The 14,066-nt window shown below is 40.4% G+C and overlaps 3 protein-coding genes across 3 annotated transcripts in view; all 3 read right to left on the reverse strand.

Annotated features, from left to right (window-relative positions):
• The window catches only part of LOC142996956 (caskin-1), a 22,927-nt gene extending 19,026 nt beyond the window's left edge, over positions 1 to 3,901 (reverse strand). Inside the window, exon 1 of the mRNA XM_076148087.1 lies at positions 3,654 to 3,901. Within this exon, the coding sequence (XP_076004202.1) occupies positions 3,654 to 3,747 (94 nt within the window). The 5' untranslated portion in view covers positions 3,748 to 3,901. The remainder of the gene's footprint in view (positions 1 to 3,653) is intronic.
• An 844-nt stretch (positions 3,902 to 4,745) lies between these two features.
• On the reverse strand, positions 4,746 to 9,047 carry LOC142997006 (suppressor of cytokine signaling 1-like). Its single transcript, XM_076148165.1, has 5 exons — positions 8,709 to 9,047; positions 7,023 to 7,096; positions 6,383 to 6,830; positions 5,351 to 5,532; positions 4,746 to 5,251 (listed from the first exon to the last, which is right to left on the reverse strand). The coding sequence occupies exons 3-5, from the start codon at positions 6,602 to 6,604 to the stop codon at positions 4,927 to 4,929; spliced, it is 729 nt and encodes a 242-aa protein (XP_076004280.1). The 5' UTR covers positions 6,605 to 6,830; positions 7,023 to 7,096; positions 8,709 to 9,047; the 3' UTR covers positions 4,746 to 4,926.
• Positions 9,048 to 9,761: 714 nt separating this feature from the next.
• On the reverse strand, positions 9,762 to 12,820 carry LOC142996897 (ATP synthase F(0) complex subunit k, mitochondrial-like). The gene is made up of 3 exons (XM_076148023.1): positions 12,656 to 12,820; positions 10,039 to 10,131; positions 9,762 to 9,917 (listed from the first exon to the last, which is right to left on the reverse strand). The coding sequence occupies exons 1-3, from the start codon at positions 12,743 to 12,745 to the stop codon at positions 9,816 to 9,818; spliced, it is 285 nt and encodes a 94-aa protein (XP_076004138.1). The 5' UTR covers positions 12,746 to 12,820; the 3' UTR covers positions 9,762 to 9,815.
• Between the last annotated feature and the right edge of the window lie 1,246 nt (positions 12,821 to 14,066).

The raw sequence follows: 14,066 nt of genomic DNA on the forward strand, positions 1-14,066 counted from the left end.
TTACACTGCACATCTGACATCAGTCTGTGGTGTGTGCGAGTGTGTGTGTGTGTGTGTGTGTGTTGGTATGCATGTGTAGGCCACCCTATCTATCTTGGATTAAATGTAAAACCCATCCCTTCCCCCAGCAGATGAATCAATGAATCCAGATATCTGTGTCAGCCGATAGGCACATGACAACCAGACGACCAGAGTCACACAACACTAAAACAACAAATACACACCACTGTCAACACACAATTACATATGTTTATTTCCTTATTTCCTTTAGACTTCTCTTTCTGGGCAATACTGACATAGATTCATCCTTGTTAAGTTGCTATCTAAACCAATGTTGACATACAAAGCTGTGTTTTCCTGGTGGTGTAATATATGTAATTATATCAAATATATGTTACGTTACATTTGTATATATATTAACATAGCTGACATTAAATATTTATTTGGTAACATTGCATGAAGTTTCTCAGATGGCGTCCTTGGCCCAGGGTTCACATTTAAATGTTATGATAATTTTAGTCATAACACTGCAACTGAGCCATAGTTACCATGGTAACCACTCAATGTGCCATTCTCCCAGACTGTCAGTCACTTGGTAGGGTTTACTATGCTATTATTTTCCAGCCCGTTAAATACCCCCTTAATTTAGAGTGATTTTGTCAAAATGTGGGTGTAATTCCCATTTAATTCACAATAACCAAACCCTCAACAGCACTTACTATCTATTCCCATTATAAGTTATGTGGTCTGAGAGAGAAAGAACACATTTATATTTTAATTTCCTCTGTAATAACTACTGTTAGCCACAATGATGATTATGATTTTGAAATTCATTCACATTTTATTTGTATTGTGCTTATCAAGGTACTCAAATACGCTTAACAACATAAATTAATGTCCCATGGATCTTGTTCTGTGGATCCATATGGGTCCATTCTATGCACTACTACAGCCGTGGGGCCTATTCTCAGTATGTTTATTAATAATGAGCCGGCAGGATTTAATTGTTGACGATTTGGCATAATCTTGAATCTCTCAGTCTCTTTGAAGCACTAGTTGGAGTTGTTGTCATAGCAACACATCTTTAAGATCCAACCTGCAGGATTAGATCACAGCTTGAAACACACACAGTTCAACAACTCTGCCTAACTTCAGCCATGACCGCTCTGTTTGTCGACTTTGGTACAATAATGATAATGATGGCATTTCAAATTCCCAGGTTACCATGCAACCATCAGCTGGGAAGAATAATTGAATCTAGCTTTTCTAATCAGGTTCTCACATGGAAATGACCAAACCAAAGCAAACAAACAAACTGAAATCTTCCCCAAAATACCTAAATATTGTTGTGTTGCTAGCTTACCAATTTAAGAAGAGAATCACTGTTTTAGGTGCCTTTCATATTAATTGTACTACCCACTGCAGGGGTTAAATACAGCTGACCATCTATATTAATGACTAGTGATGACGTGACTGAGCTTTCTTACTTCAGAATATTAAATACTTTATCTGCTCTATGGTGATGATAACTAGACTTTCATAGACCTATCCTTTATAGACCCGGAGCTATGCAGTAGAGCCAGTAGTGCTGTTGCAATTTGATATTCAGTCATATTAATGATGATTTATTGGCCCTTTTACCTGCTTGCCGCAACATAAAGATACAATTATGATATGGTTGTTTTCTTACGTCCAATACAGAGTTTTGCACATCAAAGATAAGGAAACATTACCAAATGGTGAGGAAAAAGGTTTTACTTTGTGTAAGCAGGCATTGGCCTTGAACATAATCCAGAGCTCCACCATCCCTCAGTCTGACATGATTCATTTAGACTATGCAGAATCAACTTTGGAGAAAACAACACAAATACGCAGACAGAAGGATTTCTTTATCAAGGAAAGGTGAAGCCGATAAATTCAGCTTAACTATAAAAGCTTTTTTATTTGAATCACTGCATCTTTTGGATTGCCAAAACAAATATGATTTCCAAAATGTACTTCTTATCAAGTTGTTGTCCTTTACCACTATGAGTGTTAGTAAAACTTAAGTTCTTATTATTGTCCATTTTATAGCATTTGTCTAGTCTACAACACATTGAGTGTGGATGGTCAGATGGGTTTGTCCTGGTCTTGTTCTGGTCTTGTTCTGTTCTGGTGTTTTGACACAGCTACTGAGCGACACTTATTTAATAGCAAAGCACCGTACCAGCTATCTTGCTGAGAACATCACTAGAAATGTGCTAATAATACAAACCCAGCCAGGCACATGACTAACACCTCATGTGTCAGCGTGCATGTGTACATGCGTGCACTCATGTGTGAGTGTGTGAGGGGGCGTTTGTGTGTGGAGATGGCAGAGATTCTCAAGCAGAGAATCCTGTTCAATTATTCAAATACAAACCTGGTTTCATGCAGTGTCTCTCTCTCTCTCCTTCTCCCACTCTCTCACAAACACACAGACACAGACACAGACTTTTCCTTCCGAAAACTATCTACCTTTAACCCTTTTGCATCACTTCCTGGCGTTTTCCCTTTCTCCTTCTGTCTATGATTATCTCAATGTTTCCCTCCTACTCTTCTGCCCTCTCACTCTCTCTTCTCTCTCTTTTTGCCCCCCTCCACCCTTTCTCTTTGTCACTGTGCAGTGGACTGAAGACTTAGAGCTGATCTGTTCTGGCATTTGAGGAGAAGCATTTTTCTTTTCCATGGCACTGCTTGAATGTTCAGGGACAAACAGGGCAGAGGAGAGGAAGAGAGGGGAAGTGAGAGGAAGAGATGGGGGAGGAGAGGAGAGGAGAGGAAAGGAAGAGAGAGGAGAGGTGAGGAGAGGAAGAGCGAGGAAGAGAGAGGAAGGGAAAGAGTAAGAGAGAGGAGAGGAGAGGAGAAGAGAAGAGAGGAGAGATGGAATAAGAGAGGAGGAGAGCAATTTCTAGACTGTAATTGAAATCTAATTATCACCTCGAGTCCCAGCTGACTTTACGTCAGGCACACGCACACATGCACTTGAGCACCACATATGTGCATCATGCATGCAAATGTCTGCACGTGTCATGTACGCTTACGATCATCACATTATTACCACCAACATCTGCCGTCTTCACACACCAATAATCCCTCTGTCCCAAGAGCAGGGTAGGACCTTAGTGTACTTCAACCTCTCTCCTCTCCTCTCCTCTCGCGCACACACACACACACACACACACACACACACACACACACACACACACACACACACACACACACACACACACAGCATGGCAATCTGTGGTAAGACGTCTCTCATTTTTATTAATGTTCTGATGATGCCCAAGTGCTGTTCTCACACGTGTGCAACGTCACCACTATTACATTTCTCGACGTCATAGCACACACGCACACACACGCACGCACGCACGCACGCACGCACGCACGCACACACACACACACACACACACACACACACTATTGCACTATTAATACTAAATCACATACACACACAAGACAGGGTGGTGCATTATACATCTGATGTGGTGTGTGTGTGTGTGTGTGTGTGTGTGTATGTGTATGTGTATGTGTGTGTGTGTGTGTGTGTGCGCGCGCGTGCGGTCGCGCGCGCGTGTATGAGTGAAGGGAGATAGAGAGTAAGAGCGAGAGATGGATGGAGGAATACTGACTGGCTTTCCCCGGCCGAGGTCTCTGTAGAAGCCGCTGCGCTGTGAGCAGGTCCTCGGTCTTCACGGCCTGGAGCAACTCCTGGTCTTTCCCCATGTCCTCTCTGTCCTCCCTCGGTCCTCCTCTCTTCCTCTGAGCGCCCTCTCTCCTCCGTTAATCCGCTGCTACATCCTGCCGTCGCTCCGGGCCTCCCGCTGCAGCTGAGGCACGGAGGATGCAGCCGGACTGGGATGTACGGATTCGGGCAGGAGTGCAGCGCAGGACCCGCCCCCCACCCTCCCCGGCGCTGTCACTGACCCACACCGACCACCGCGCCTTTGCTCTCCGCGAGGATGCCCTCCGGCCGCGCGGGAGCTGTCGACACCGATTCCCGGTCCGCGTGACAATCTCACCGGGTCCGCGTGCGGAAAACAGCGGCTGAGTGGAGCTCGAGCGCCCTCCTGTTCGCTGGGTCAAATACGCCCCTCTGAAACCGCACAAGCTCTCTACCCGCAGAATCAAACGCGGCCCGCCGGTGTTTAACGTGTGACCGCTGTGGCCACGAAAGCGCGCGCCCGAACTCTCTCTCTCTCTCTCTCTCTCTCTCTCTCTCTCACACACACACACACACACACACACGCACGTAACGGTGTCGGATAAATACGAGGTACCAGCGCGCGACACTCCAGTTGTTGTAATCCCAATCCAGGAGTGCTGTGAATAACTCACGCGCATGTCTGTGTGCGCGTGCCGGTGCACAAATCCCGACAGGTTGTGTGGGATTGTTGTGCATGGGGTCCAATCTGACCCCAGACAGACAGACAGACAGACTTTTAAATCAACATAGATAAGGTTAATGAGACAGAGATAATTCGAGGACGGGATGTGTGTGTCTGTGTGTGCGTGCATGTCCCTGGTGCCGGGCTAATTTAGACTAAAGGGGCCACTGTCAGATTTAGGGCAGGAAGTGGAACAGATGACATCAGACTGTTGCTTTTATGTTCACATATGTATGTGTGTGTGTATTATGTTCGACACTTCCCAATTAACTGAGACGATTTACACACTTTTTTTTATAATGACCATCATTACAACCATATACAACTCATCAAGGAACAAAATGTAAACATGTATATAAACATTTCTGTTCAAGTCTTCAAGTACCATTAGGCTGAGGTGAAACTATTAGAACATGCGTATCCATGGTTTTATATTGGTGATGAAATAAACAGAATTCTTTGAAAGCGCAAGTGCAAATGTGTGTTGTGAATAATAACTCCAACGCAATCTGCATGTCTACATACAGTAAGGGTAGGTTTGAACATAGTCTTTCATATGAGTGCTGAGTCCAGGTAACGTGTTTACATTCTCTGCGCCATGTGTTCGTACAACAGCTCTCCTGCACAACTGCTTCAGGAGCTCCGGCTTCTGCTTGCGAAGAGGTACAGTCAGTTTACAGGAAGGCCCGCAGTAGAAACTGAGCAGAGTAAAGAGAGAAGCAAATGTCTTGTGGCTGCCATGCAGGCTAAACTGTTGTTTATTCAGCATGACACGGACACTAGTTGGGCCATCACTGCTTTGATAACTGAGAGTGAAAAAAACATCCGGCTGGCCGCTGTCTCTGCAAGGAACAGCACAAACAGATAAGACTACTTACATTCACAACTGTGTGTGTGTGTGTGTGTGTGTGTTTGTGTGTGTGTGTGTGCCGGGAAAATACCTGATGAGGAAGGTGCCTGTTGGGGTGTGTGTGAGTTTATCATGTGCCTTCTCCATGGTCATTGATCCCCAGTAGTAACCACTGTGTAGGAGCTGCTGGTGAGTGCGTTTCACTAACATATGCTCTTCCTCGCTCCTGAATGTGCGGAGGTGTGTCGGTAGGTCCTTACTGGCAGCTTCTGCCTATAGATGCATTGAGATTAGGAATAATCAGCATGTGCAGACATGATTCAGGACTGTACCTAATAGATACACAGCCACAATGTAGCTGTAGCAGTGTCACACTGCAGGATTTTTTCACAAATAGAGGTGTGTTCCCTGTCTGCTTCCTTCCCCTCAGCTAAAACTTGTTCACAGACAATATGAGAACACTCACATGGCTCATAATACCATAGCGAGGAGTTCCAGCTGAGAAGGGCTTTAGGAAGGTTTTCAGAGTGACTCCAGCAGTGCATGAACATTTATTTTATTTCAAAAATACAAAATGTTTGAAATCAGTATTATTATTATTAAGTTGGGCTAGAACTAAATAATGTATTGTTGTATTATATATCATTTTATTGTTTCTCTTCATGTTTAATACAAACACATTAAATGTACTGTATATACTTAAGATTTTGTGACACATTGCATTTTGTGCATTATGTGACCTGTAATGTCCTATTGCTTCATGAATTACATAACATTGTAGTTTAAAATAAAAAAAATGATTTGCACGGGAAAATGTCTGCACCCTTAACACTCATTAAACTAAACGTATTATGGATGCCTACGGTCATCTCATGGCTCTAGTCTAGCCAAGAGAACAGCTGGGTGTTGAAAGATGGACTCAGTTATATTTTATAATATTGAATGATTACTATTTATAATACTCAAAAGATTTAATACAAGTAAGTAATGAACAAATTACATATGGCATTGAAGTATAAATCTCCTGGTTTGAATTCTGACATCACAACCCAATGTGGGACTCTTCTCTGTAGTTAAAAAACAAACTAGTTATAACACAAATTTCAAAGTGAGTGAGTCCTACCTGATCCCATGTCTCAGATTCCTCCTCTGGACTGTGTTGGTTCAAGTGTTGCAGATGTAGCTGCCTCTCCCTCTCAGTTGGCTCTTGGTTCCCTGGTTTGATGCTTTCTGGGAACTGCTCTTGTGCAGGTCGTGCAGGTTCTACAGGATGTTCACTGCAGTTCTCAGCATTGCACTTGGGTTTCTGGCTCAGCACTGTTCTCCCCAAATTGTCTCTAACCATTCTACAACAGAAAATCCACTTTTTGGCCGCTCGTTGCAAGTGCAAGTTTCACCTGCAGATTCTCCATGACCAAGAAGCTTTTGGTGGGTCATCTCATGCTCCACACACATTACCGAGCATTGTGCTTAAACCACAAGGTTTCATTCAAGGCTGAACAAACGTTACAGTTATTGTCACTCATGACAAAGCAGCTGCGTGAGGCAAGTTGAACTGTGATGATGATGAGCTGAAACACAGAGCAGTGAATTTGCTTAATTTCATGTTTAACCACAGACAATAAAATGTTGTGTATATTAACACTCGGGGGCTTCGGGGAACTCGGGAAGCTTAACAGCCCTCAGCCTTGTTTGCTGGCTTGACAAAACCTAAACACCCCAATCAGGCTTAATCAATACCACGACGCTCGTAATCAACTCACTTTGTTAACAGCAGCTCTCTTAATGTGCTGACGTGCACAATCCCATAAAAGGCGGACTCTCTGCAAAGACGAGCCTGTAGGAACAAGATAGAACCGTCATGTGCAGCATGTTTCACGTCAGAGGAGCAAAGATTTATATTTGAGGCATATTTAAACATAAAGCTTTAATGACTACATAGAGTAACATCACTGCTCCAAATAAAGCCAGAGAGGAATACTGTCAGACAATTGCAAATCCTTTAAACGTGTAAGTTGATACTCAGTGTAGTATAAAAAGGCTTACCGAGATTCTACTCCTTCCAGAATATGAAGTCAATACAAATCTTTACAATATCAAATATATTATTATTAAATCTTATTTTGCATTTCAGGCAGTCCAGGACGGGGTTGTTTGACTGTGGGGTTGTGTGGCGTTTCTGGGTGGGGTGTCCTCTCTCTGGTTCTTTTTTTCTTCTTCTTCTTCTCTCTGTTTCTCTCTGTGTCTGTTTCTCTCCCTGTCTCTCTGTCTCTCTCTCTCTCTATCACAGCCTATGATGCAATTTGTACTAGCCTACATTGCTTTTTGACATTAGCCTGTAAGATCTGTGTGTACCATATGACATCATTGCAACTCCAAACTACTTGTACTCTACCTCAGGGTCTATGTATAAAGTTCAACAACAATAGTAGTGATAATACAACCTTCCTTCCTTCTCTCTATCTTTCTCTCTCCTCTTCCCCCTCTTTCTTTGTAAAAAAAGTATCTCCAAAATATCCTACAACTGTATGCACAATGTCATGTACAATGTTTGCTTCAATAAAAACAAATTGCAAAAAAATAAAATAATAATTTGCAAAATACTTCTTCTTAAGTGTCATTACTGGATCTTGTTGATATAGTTCATATTCATCTGTGATCAATACTTAAGACTAAGCATTATCCTCATCATTAATGCACACAAAGCAGGTAAGAAGTGTTTTTCCAGCCCTAAAGACAGACCCCAGAAAGATTCATCAACAGGATCCTGCATGAACGGTGAAGCTATTATCCAAAAGAAGTTGAATGGCCATCGGACGATGCAGAAGTGAGACAGGTACGGGAAGCTAATCTCGCTTCTGATTCCGTGAAGTGCCATATAAACTTGCATCACATGTTTGTGTGTGGTGACAGAACGTTTCACTTTCAGTCGCAGGTGTGATGACTAGAGTTGGATTCATAAATACACTCTTGAACAATAATATTCCAATTTCCTATTATGCACAATCAGTATTTATCTATTTATCAATTGAAGTTATTTTTAAGTACAACCTTCACAATTTAGCAAATCTTAGCAAACACAATTTAATTTTTATCAACTGTGTTATCGCTAATTTCTCAAAAGACAGACAGTGTCAAATAAATAATAATAATACTAATATATATATAAATAATAATCATAGGAACGTGTCACAAAAGGCAAATGATAATATAAGTGTTGTCATGTAATACAATCACAGAGATACAAAAGCAAAATACTGACAACCAAGTAGTTTCTTAAGTTATTGCGACTTTAGACTGTTATATCTAGGACGTATTTACATGTTTCTGGATCAAATTTTAGACTCTGTGGCGCCTCATTTAAGGACGAACAAGACAGAGTAGTTAGTCTGCACTTGTGTCAGTCCAAACTTACACTCAATTATGCAATTATGAAGGTGCGAACTTACGTGATGGAGCAGAATTACAGCGGGTTCGACAGGAATGAGCTTCTCACACACACAAATTCTCTCTCTCTCCCTCTCTCTCTCTCTCTCACTCATATACACACATTTGAACAAAGTTGATCTGAGGAGCACAGCGCGTTACTTTCTGTTTAAATTCGTGGAGGCGGAGCTTGGATTCAAAGCAAACTCATGCGACAGTGACGACAGCCACGGCACACAGTCCCATGAAGTACAGCGACCTCGTTATGTTTACATTTACAAGGACCTACCTATAGGTATATTTACGAAGATATAAGAGAGAAAGAAACATACATATCCTCACACTGCGTTAGGTTTACACAAGTGAAGGCACGCTTTACTTTCACTTTCACTTATTTCACCTCGATTTACGAGAAGTCATGTGATTGCAGAGATGTCGTGGAAGCGAGAGAGGGAGGGAGAGAGGGAGAGAGAGGCGGGAGAGAGAGGGAGAGAGAGAGAGAGGGAGAGAGAGAGATGTAGAAATCAAACATCAAATATGAACGATTTTAGGTTAGAAAATGCAAAATACATTCACTTCCAGGATAACATTATTTGGATAAATACTACAATCATTAAAAATCTCAAATTAACAAACACTCATCAACAATAACTGCAGAAAATATTTCCTGTTGGTTTGACATTGATTAAAAAAAATAATCATTACTATCTATTATTACCTTTTTATTACCATATAAGGCAGATTTGTAATGTTTTACAAATGAACGTGTGTGTTGCAGGTCAGGTAGGCTGTGTTTTGATATGTTGACAGAATTATGAAGCTAACATATAATGCTGCCTCATGCTGGTCTCAAACTGGTTTAGACGTACAATGCAGAGTGTGAAACTTCATCCATTATCTCAATGTCCCATCATTTGTAATCTTAAAGGGTCAAAGGTTTGCAAACTAAATACTGTGACAATGAACAGGTATTACAAACTTCCTGAAAAATCCTCAAAAGGCCATGGTAACCACTATCTTGCTTAGTGGCAAAGAATGGGGATCAGACAGCATTGGTGCATTTATTTATTTATGAATGAATGAATGAATATGTTACAGAAGTCTACTTTCTCATACTCAGTCTGTGCCCTTCAGTCAGAGGGCACAGAGTTCTGGCTCTCCTCTTTCTTTCCTCTGTGCATTAAGTAGGCAGCCGCTGTTACAACCAGGACTCCATAGGTAGCTAATACACACTGCAGGAGAAGAGGGGAAGATATATTTATGACTTGGCATCTTGAAATATAGCAACTTTCAACACAAATTGATAAAATGCATCTATTCATATGTGAAATTTAGTGTTTGTGCAGCGCGTACATTTCGCCGTCCATGCAGAGTGTAGCTGTTAAAATACTTCCTCCATCCCGTAAGCTCCTCAATTGCCGGTGACTTGATGCCAAACAGCTGCGTCTGAAACAAAGAAACACACAGACATGCTAAATGCTCTGCCCCGTCAAAATGAAAGTGAAAACATCCATCTTATCATCTCTGAATCAATAGATTGTACTTAACGGTTATACATTTCAAAGTTCCTGTTTGGACCTGTTTGGTGTTCGTTCATCGCAATAAGGTATCTGACTAAGGGAGAATATTTTTTTCCTGGTGTGACAGGAAAGAGACTCAAACAGGACTTGGCAACAATGGGACGACAAAACTGACATTAATTCATCATTGTCATGCAAGCTATGCTCAGTATGAACTTTGAACCACAATGAATGCATAAATTCATAAGTTGGACCTCTTGTTAATCATCTGGATGTGTTGGCAGCCATCAGCTCACTCCCACACTGCATTTTACTCTTTTTTTGTTGAGATGTTGACTCATGCAACATTTTTCAAAGACAGGATGTTTTCATACAGACAGACTGGAAGAGCGCTTTTCACGATTTAGACATGTTTTTGTCTACATCTATGACTAATACTTAAAAAAGTGAAGGAGGTTTATCCCTTTCAGTTTTGTGCAGATGATAGACACCATCACAATGAGAACCAACATATGTACATATTAGTAGAGGTAGTCTTTTCACTGTGCAAATGTTTTCTTGTTAATTGATTTGAAAAAATGCAAATAACTTTTCCTCACATTTTATACAAATGCACTTGGATGGAATGCTGATGAAGCTGTTCCACTTATTAAATATGGTTCTTTTGCAACGGCTGTTGCAAAAGAACCCTGTGGTTTGTTGCGACACCAAAGCTTCAGGTAGTGTGCTTTCTGTTGTAGGCAAAGCAGGGGACTATTTCCTCTAAATAGTGAAAGTGATGTCCAGATTATAACAATTCAACCAAGCCAAGCTGTGAGTCAGTATCTATTATTTGTAGTAAATTACCTTTTTGGTGTACCCACTTTGCGTCTGTTAGTGCTGTTGTACATTTCCCATTGGGACAATCTCTGAAATCTGCGTATATGTAGTGTATCTTTTGCACATAGTACAACCAAAGGTGATAGTGAAGGTAAACGGGGCTCTCTAGCAGCATGTCGGGCTATCTTCTGGCTATCTGACATTAACAACTACGTTTTTATCAGTATGTTCAGAAGTGACGCCATAAAGTGTTCTCATTACAGCTGTAGTACATTTTTTCTGTCAGTCTGATGTATAATATATATATATATATGTCAGTCTGATGATATCTGATGATATCTGTCAGTCTGATGTATTATATATAATGCAATGGCTCAGTGGTAGAGCTTCCGCTTGGAAACCGGAGGGTTGCTGATTCGAGTCCTTGCCGAGGTGCCCCTGAGCAAGGCACCGAACCCTCAATTGCTCCCCCCTCTGTAACTTACTGGGTAGTGATGTAATGTAAGTCGCTTTGGATAAAAGCGTCTGCTAAATGCTCGTGATGTAATGTATTATCTTGCAGAAATAATTTTCACCAGTAGGCGTCACTAGTGTACTGCAAGTCAATCGGAAATTAACCCATCTATCTCCCCTAAAACAATATTAATATCATACATCATATATACACACACACACACATACATAAATATAAATATATATATATATATATATGTTTATGTGTGTGTGTATATATATATATATATATATAAAAGATAATAAAACATATTTTAACTTTACTCTCTTAGTTGAAGTTGACAACAGAATGTCTAGAAACAACACAATAAGCATATAAAACAAACTGTTACAAATCATTCATTCCTGTGATGTGATGCGATAGATGAGTGATTGTATCTAATCAAACTAGATTACATACTAGGTGCCATTTGATTGAATTCAGGGTATTCTCTAAAACATTTTCCTTTCTTATAGTTTTAAGATTGAATACAGTGTTAGAAACTTTGCAAGAATATTCCTGACATTCATCAAGTATGCTCATACTGAACTTTAAACTGGTACAAAGAACACTTGATAACAAATGAAACTCCTTTATCTTCATAATATAAACTGTATATTATGAAGATAAAAATAAAATGTTGCACTCCACACTTCCCAAAATCACAATCAATCAAAATATGATCATCCAATACTTTAAATTACACAATAGGTATGTGTATTTCATTTTTTTTAAACGTTCATAATTTATCAGTCTGAGTTGAATTGTTGTAAAAAATTGTTGTTTCACTTCTCTACAGTTGTTGCTATGAATGAAAACAAATCTACGGCAGTGTGTCTTCGCAGTATGGATATTTGATTTTGATCTCAGTAGAGTCTTCAGCCTATGAACACCTGACATTGTCAAATAACCATTTTCAATATCTATTCCTTGTTTGACAATGAAAAACAATTCCATAGTCAAAACATTCTTTAAAATGTCTGAGGACACTTTGTGTTGTGCTTAAATACAGGTTCGCATGTTTGATACTGTTAAAGTCTGAGATGTGTTTATGACGTAAACATTTTCGTATTTGTCTTTGGGCTTTAAGTGAACTGATTGACTTCGTATCCCGTTGTTGCAGACTGGATCAGCTTACCTTCACCTCCGTGACAAGGTGTCCGAAGCTGGACAGAGGAATCCGGGTGTTGACGGGAGACGTCGGCATTACTGGAGACGGTTTGGGCATTATTGTAGCTGTTCAACTTACAGCAGGGACGCTTACACAACATGTGTTCCGGGAGCTGTGATGGATGGCAGATCTGAGCAATCATAGGCGTCTATACGATCTGCTGACCAATCGGCTGTCGCTTAGTAGGCGGGCACTGTAGGTGGTTACACAAAGCGCACATCTTCGCTTTGTGTGCGTCCCTTGGCTTTAAGTTAACCGATGGAAAATCGATGTACACATCTAATCGCGCGAGACTTTACACGAGACTTGATTTATTGATTTATTGATTTCTTTTTCTTTTTTAGAATGTCATATCAGAGCTCAACTGGAAGATAATTTGGAGCTTATCCTCTAAATATCTCTAAACATCTGATTACTAATATCTCATATATCCTATTAGTAATATATATATATAAGATAATAGTAATATAATATATACATATAGATAGATAGATAGCTACTAACACTCTTCTCTAAAAAAACAACTGTATACATGTGGCTTAGATTCATATTCTGATTCCCTGGTTCATGTTCCCATATATTCAATCAATCAACTGGTACACATTTTACAACTACGAAGTTGTAAAACGAAAGACAAAACAATAAAAAAAGATTCCATAACCACCTGCTTTACTCACTGAGCTATAGGTGGATTTTTTGTTTTTTGGTATTTGTTTTTATTGAAGCAAACATTTGACATGACGCGCATACACTTATAAGGTATTTTGAAGATATTTTTTTATACAGTAAGAGGGGGAAAGGAATAGGGAAAGAAATAAGGTTGTATTATTATTGTTATTGTTATTGCTTAACTTTTTACGTAGACCCTGAGGTACAATAGCGTTATGAGGTACAAGTAGATTGAAATTTAAATAGCAGTAAGCCATGGCTGCTGGAGGTTGTGAGAACATGGCACAGTAGTGTGCATGCAGAGTCAAGGATGGCATCAGTGATGCAATGATCTCATAGGGTAAATACAGTTTTTACAGGATGATGTCAAACAGCAAACCATGCTACTACAAATGGCAGCATTAGGCTGTGGAGAAGAGAAGGAGAGAAGAGAGACACAAAAAACAAAAACAAAGAGAGGAAGTCCCACCCATTGACCCAACCCAACCCTGAAGTCACACAACCCCACATTCATACAAAACCTGTCCTGGCCCGCCTGGGATATAAAATAAAATGAAAATAAAATGAAATCTGATCTGTGAAATAAGAGAGAAATGGTTGCCATCTCTAATAGAACTTATCAGTGTGGCCCTTCATAGTGTACTTGATTTTCTCGAGTTTACGAAAATACATCGTATCCCTCAGCCATTGCGAAATAGAGGGAGGGGTG

This window comes from Genypterus blacodes, unplaced genomic scaffold (assembly GCF_046128005.1).
Source record: "Genypterus blacodes isolate CSIRO-AG114 ecotype Tasmania unplaced genomic scaffold, CSIRO-AGI_Gbla_v1 ptg000039l_1, whole genome shotgun sequence".
Lineage (NCBI taxonomy): Eukaryota > Metazoa > Chordata > Actinopteri > Ophidiiformes > Ophidiidae > Genypterus > Genypterus blacodes.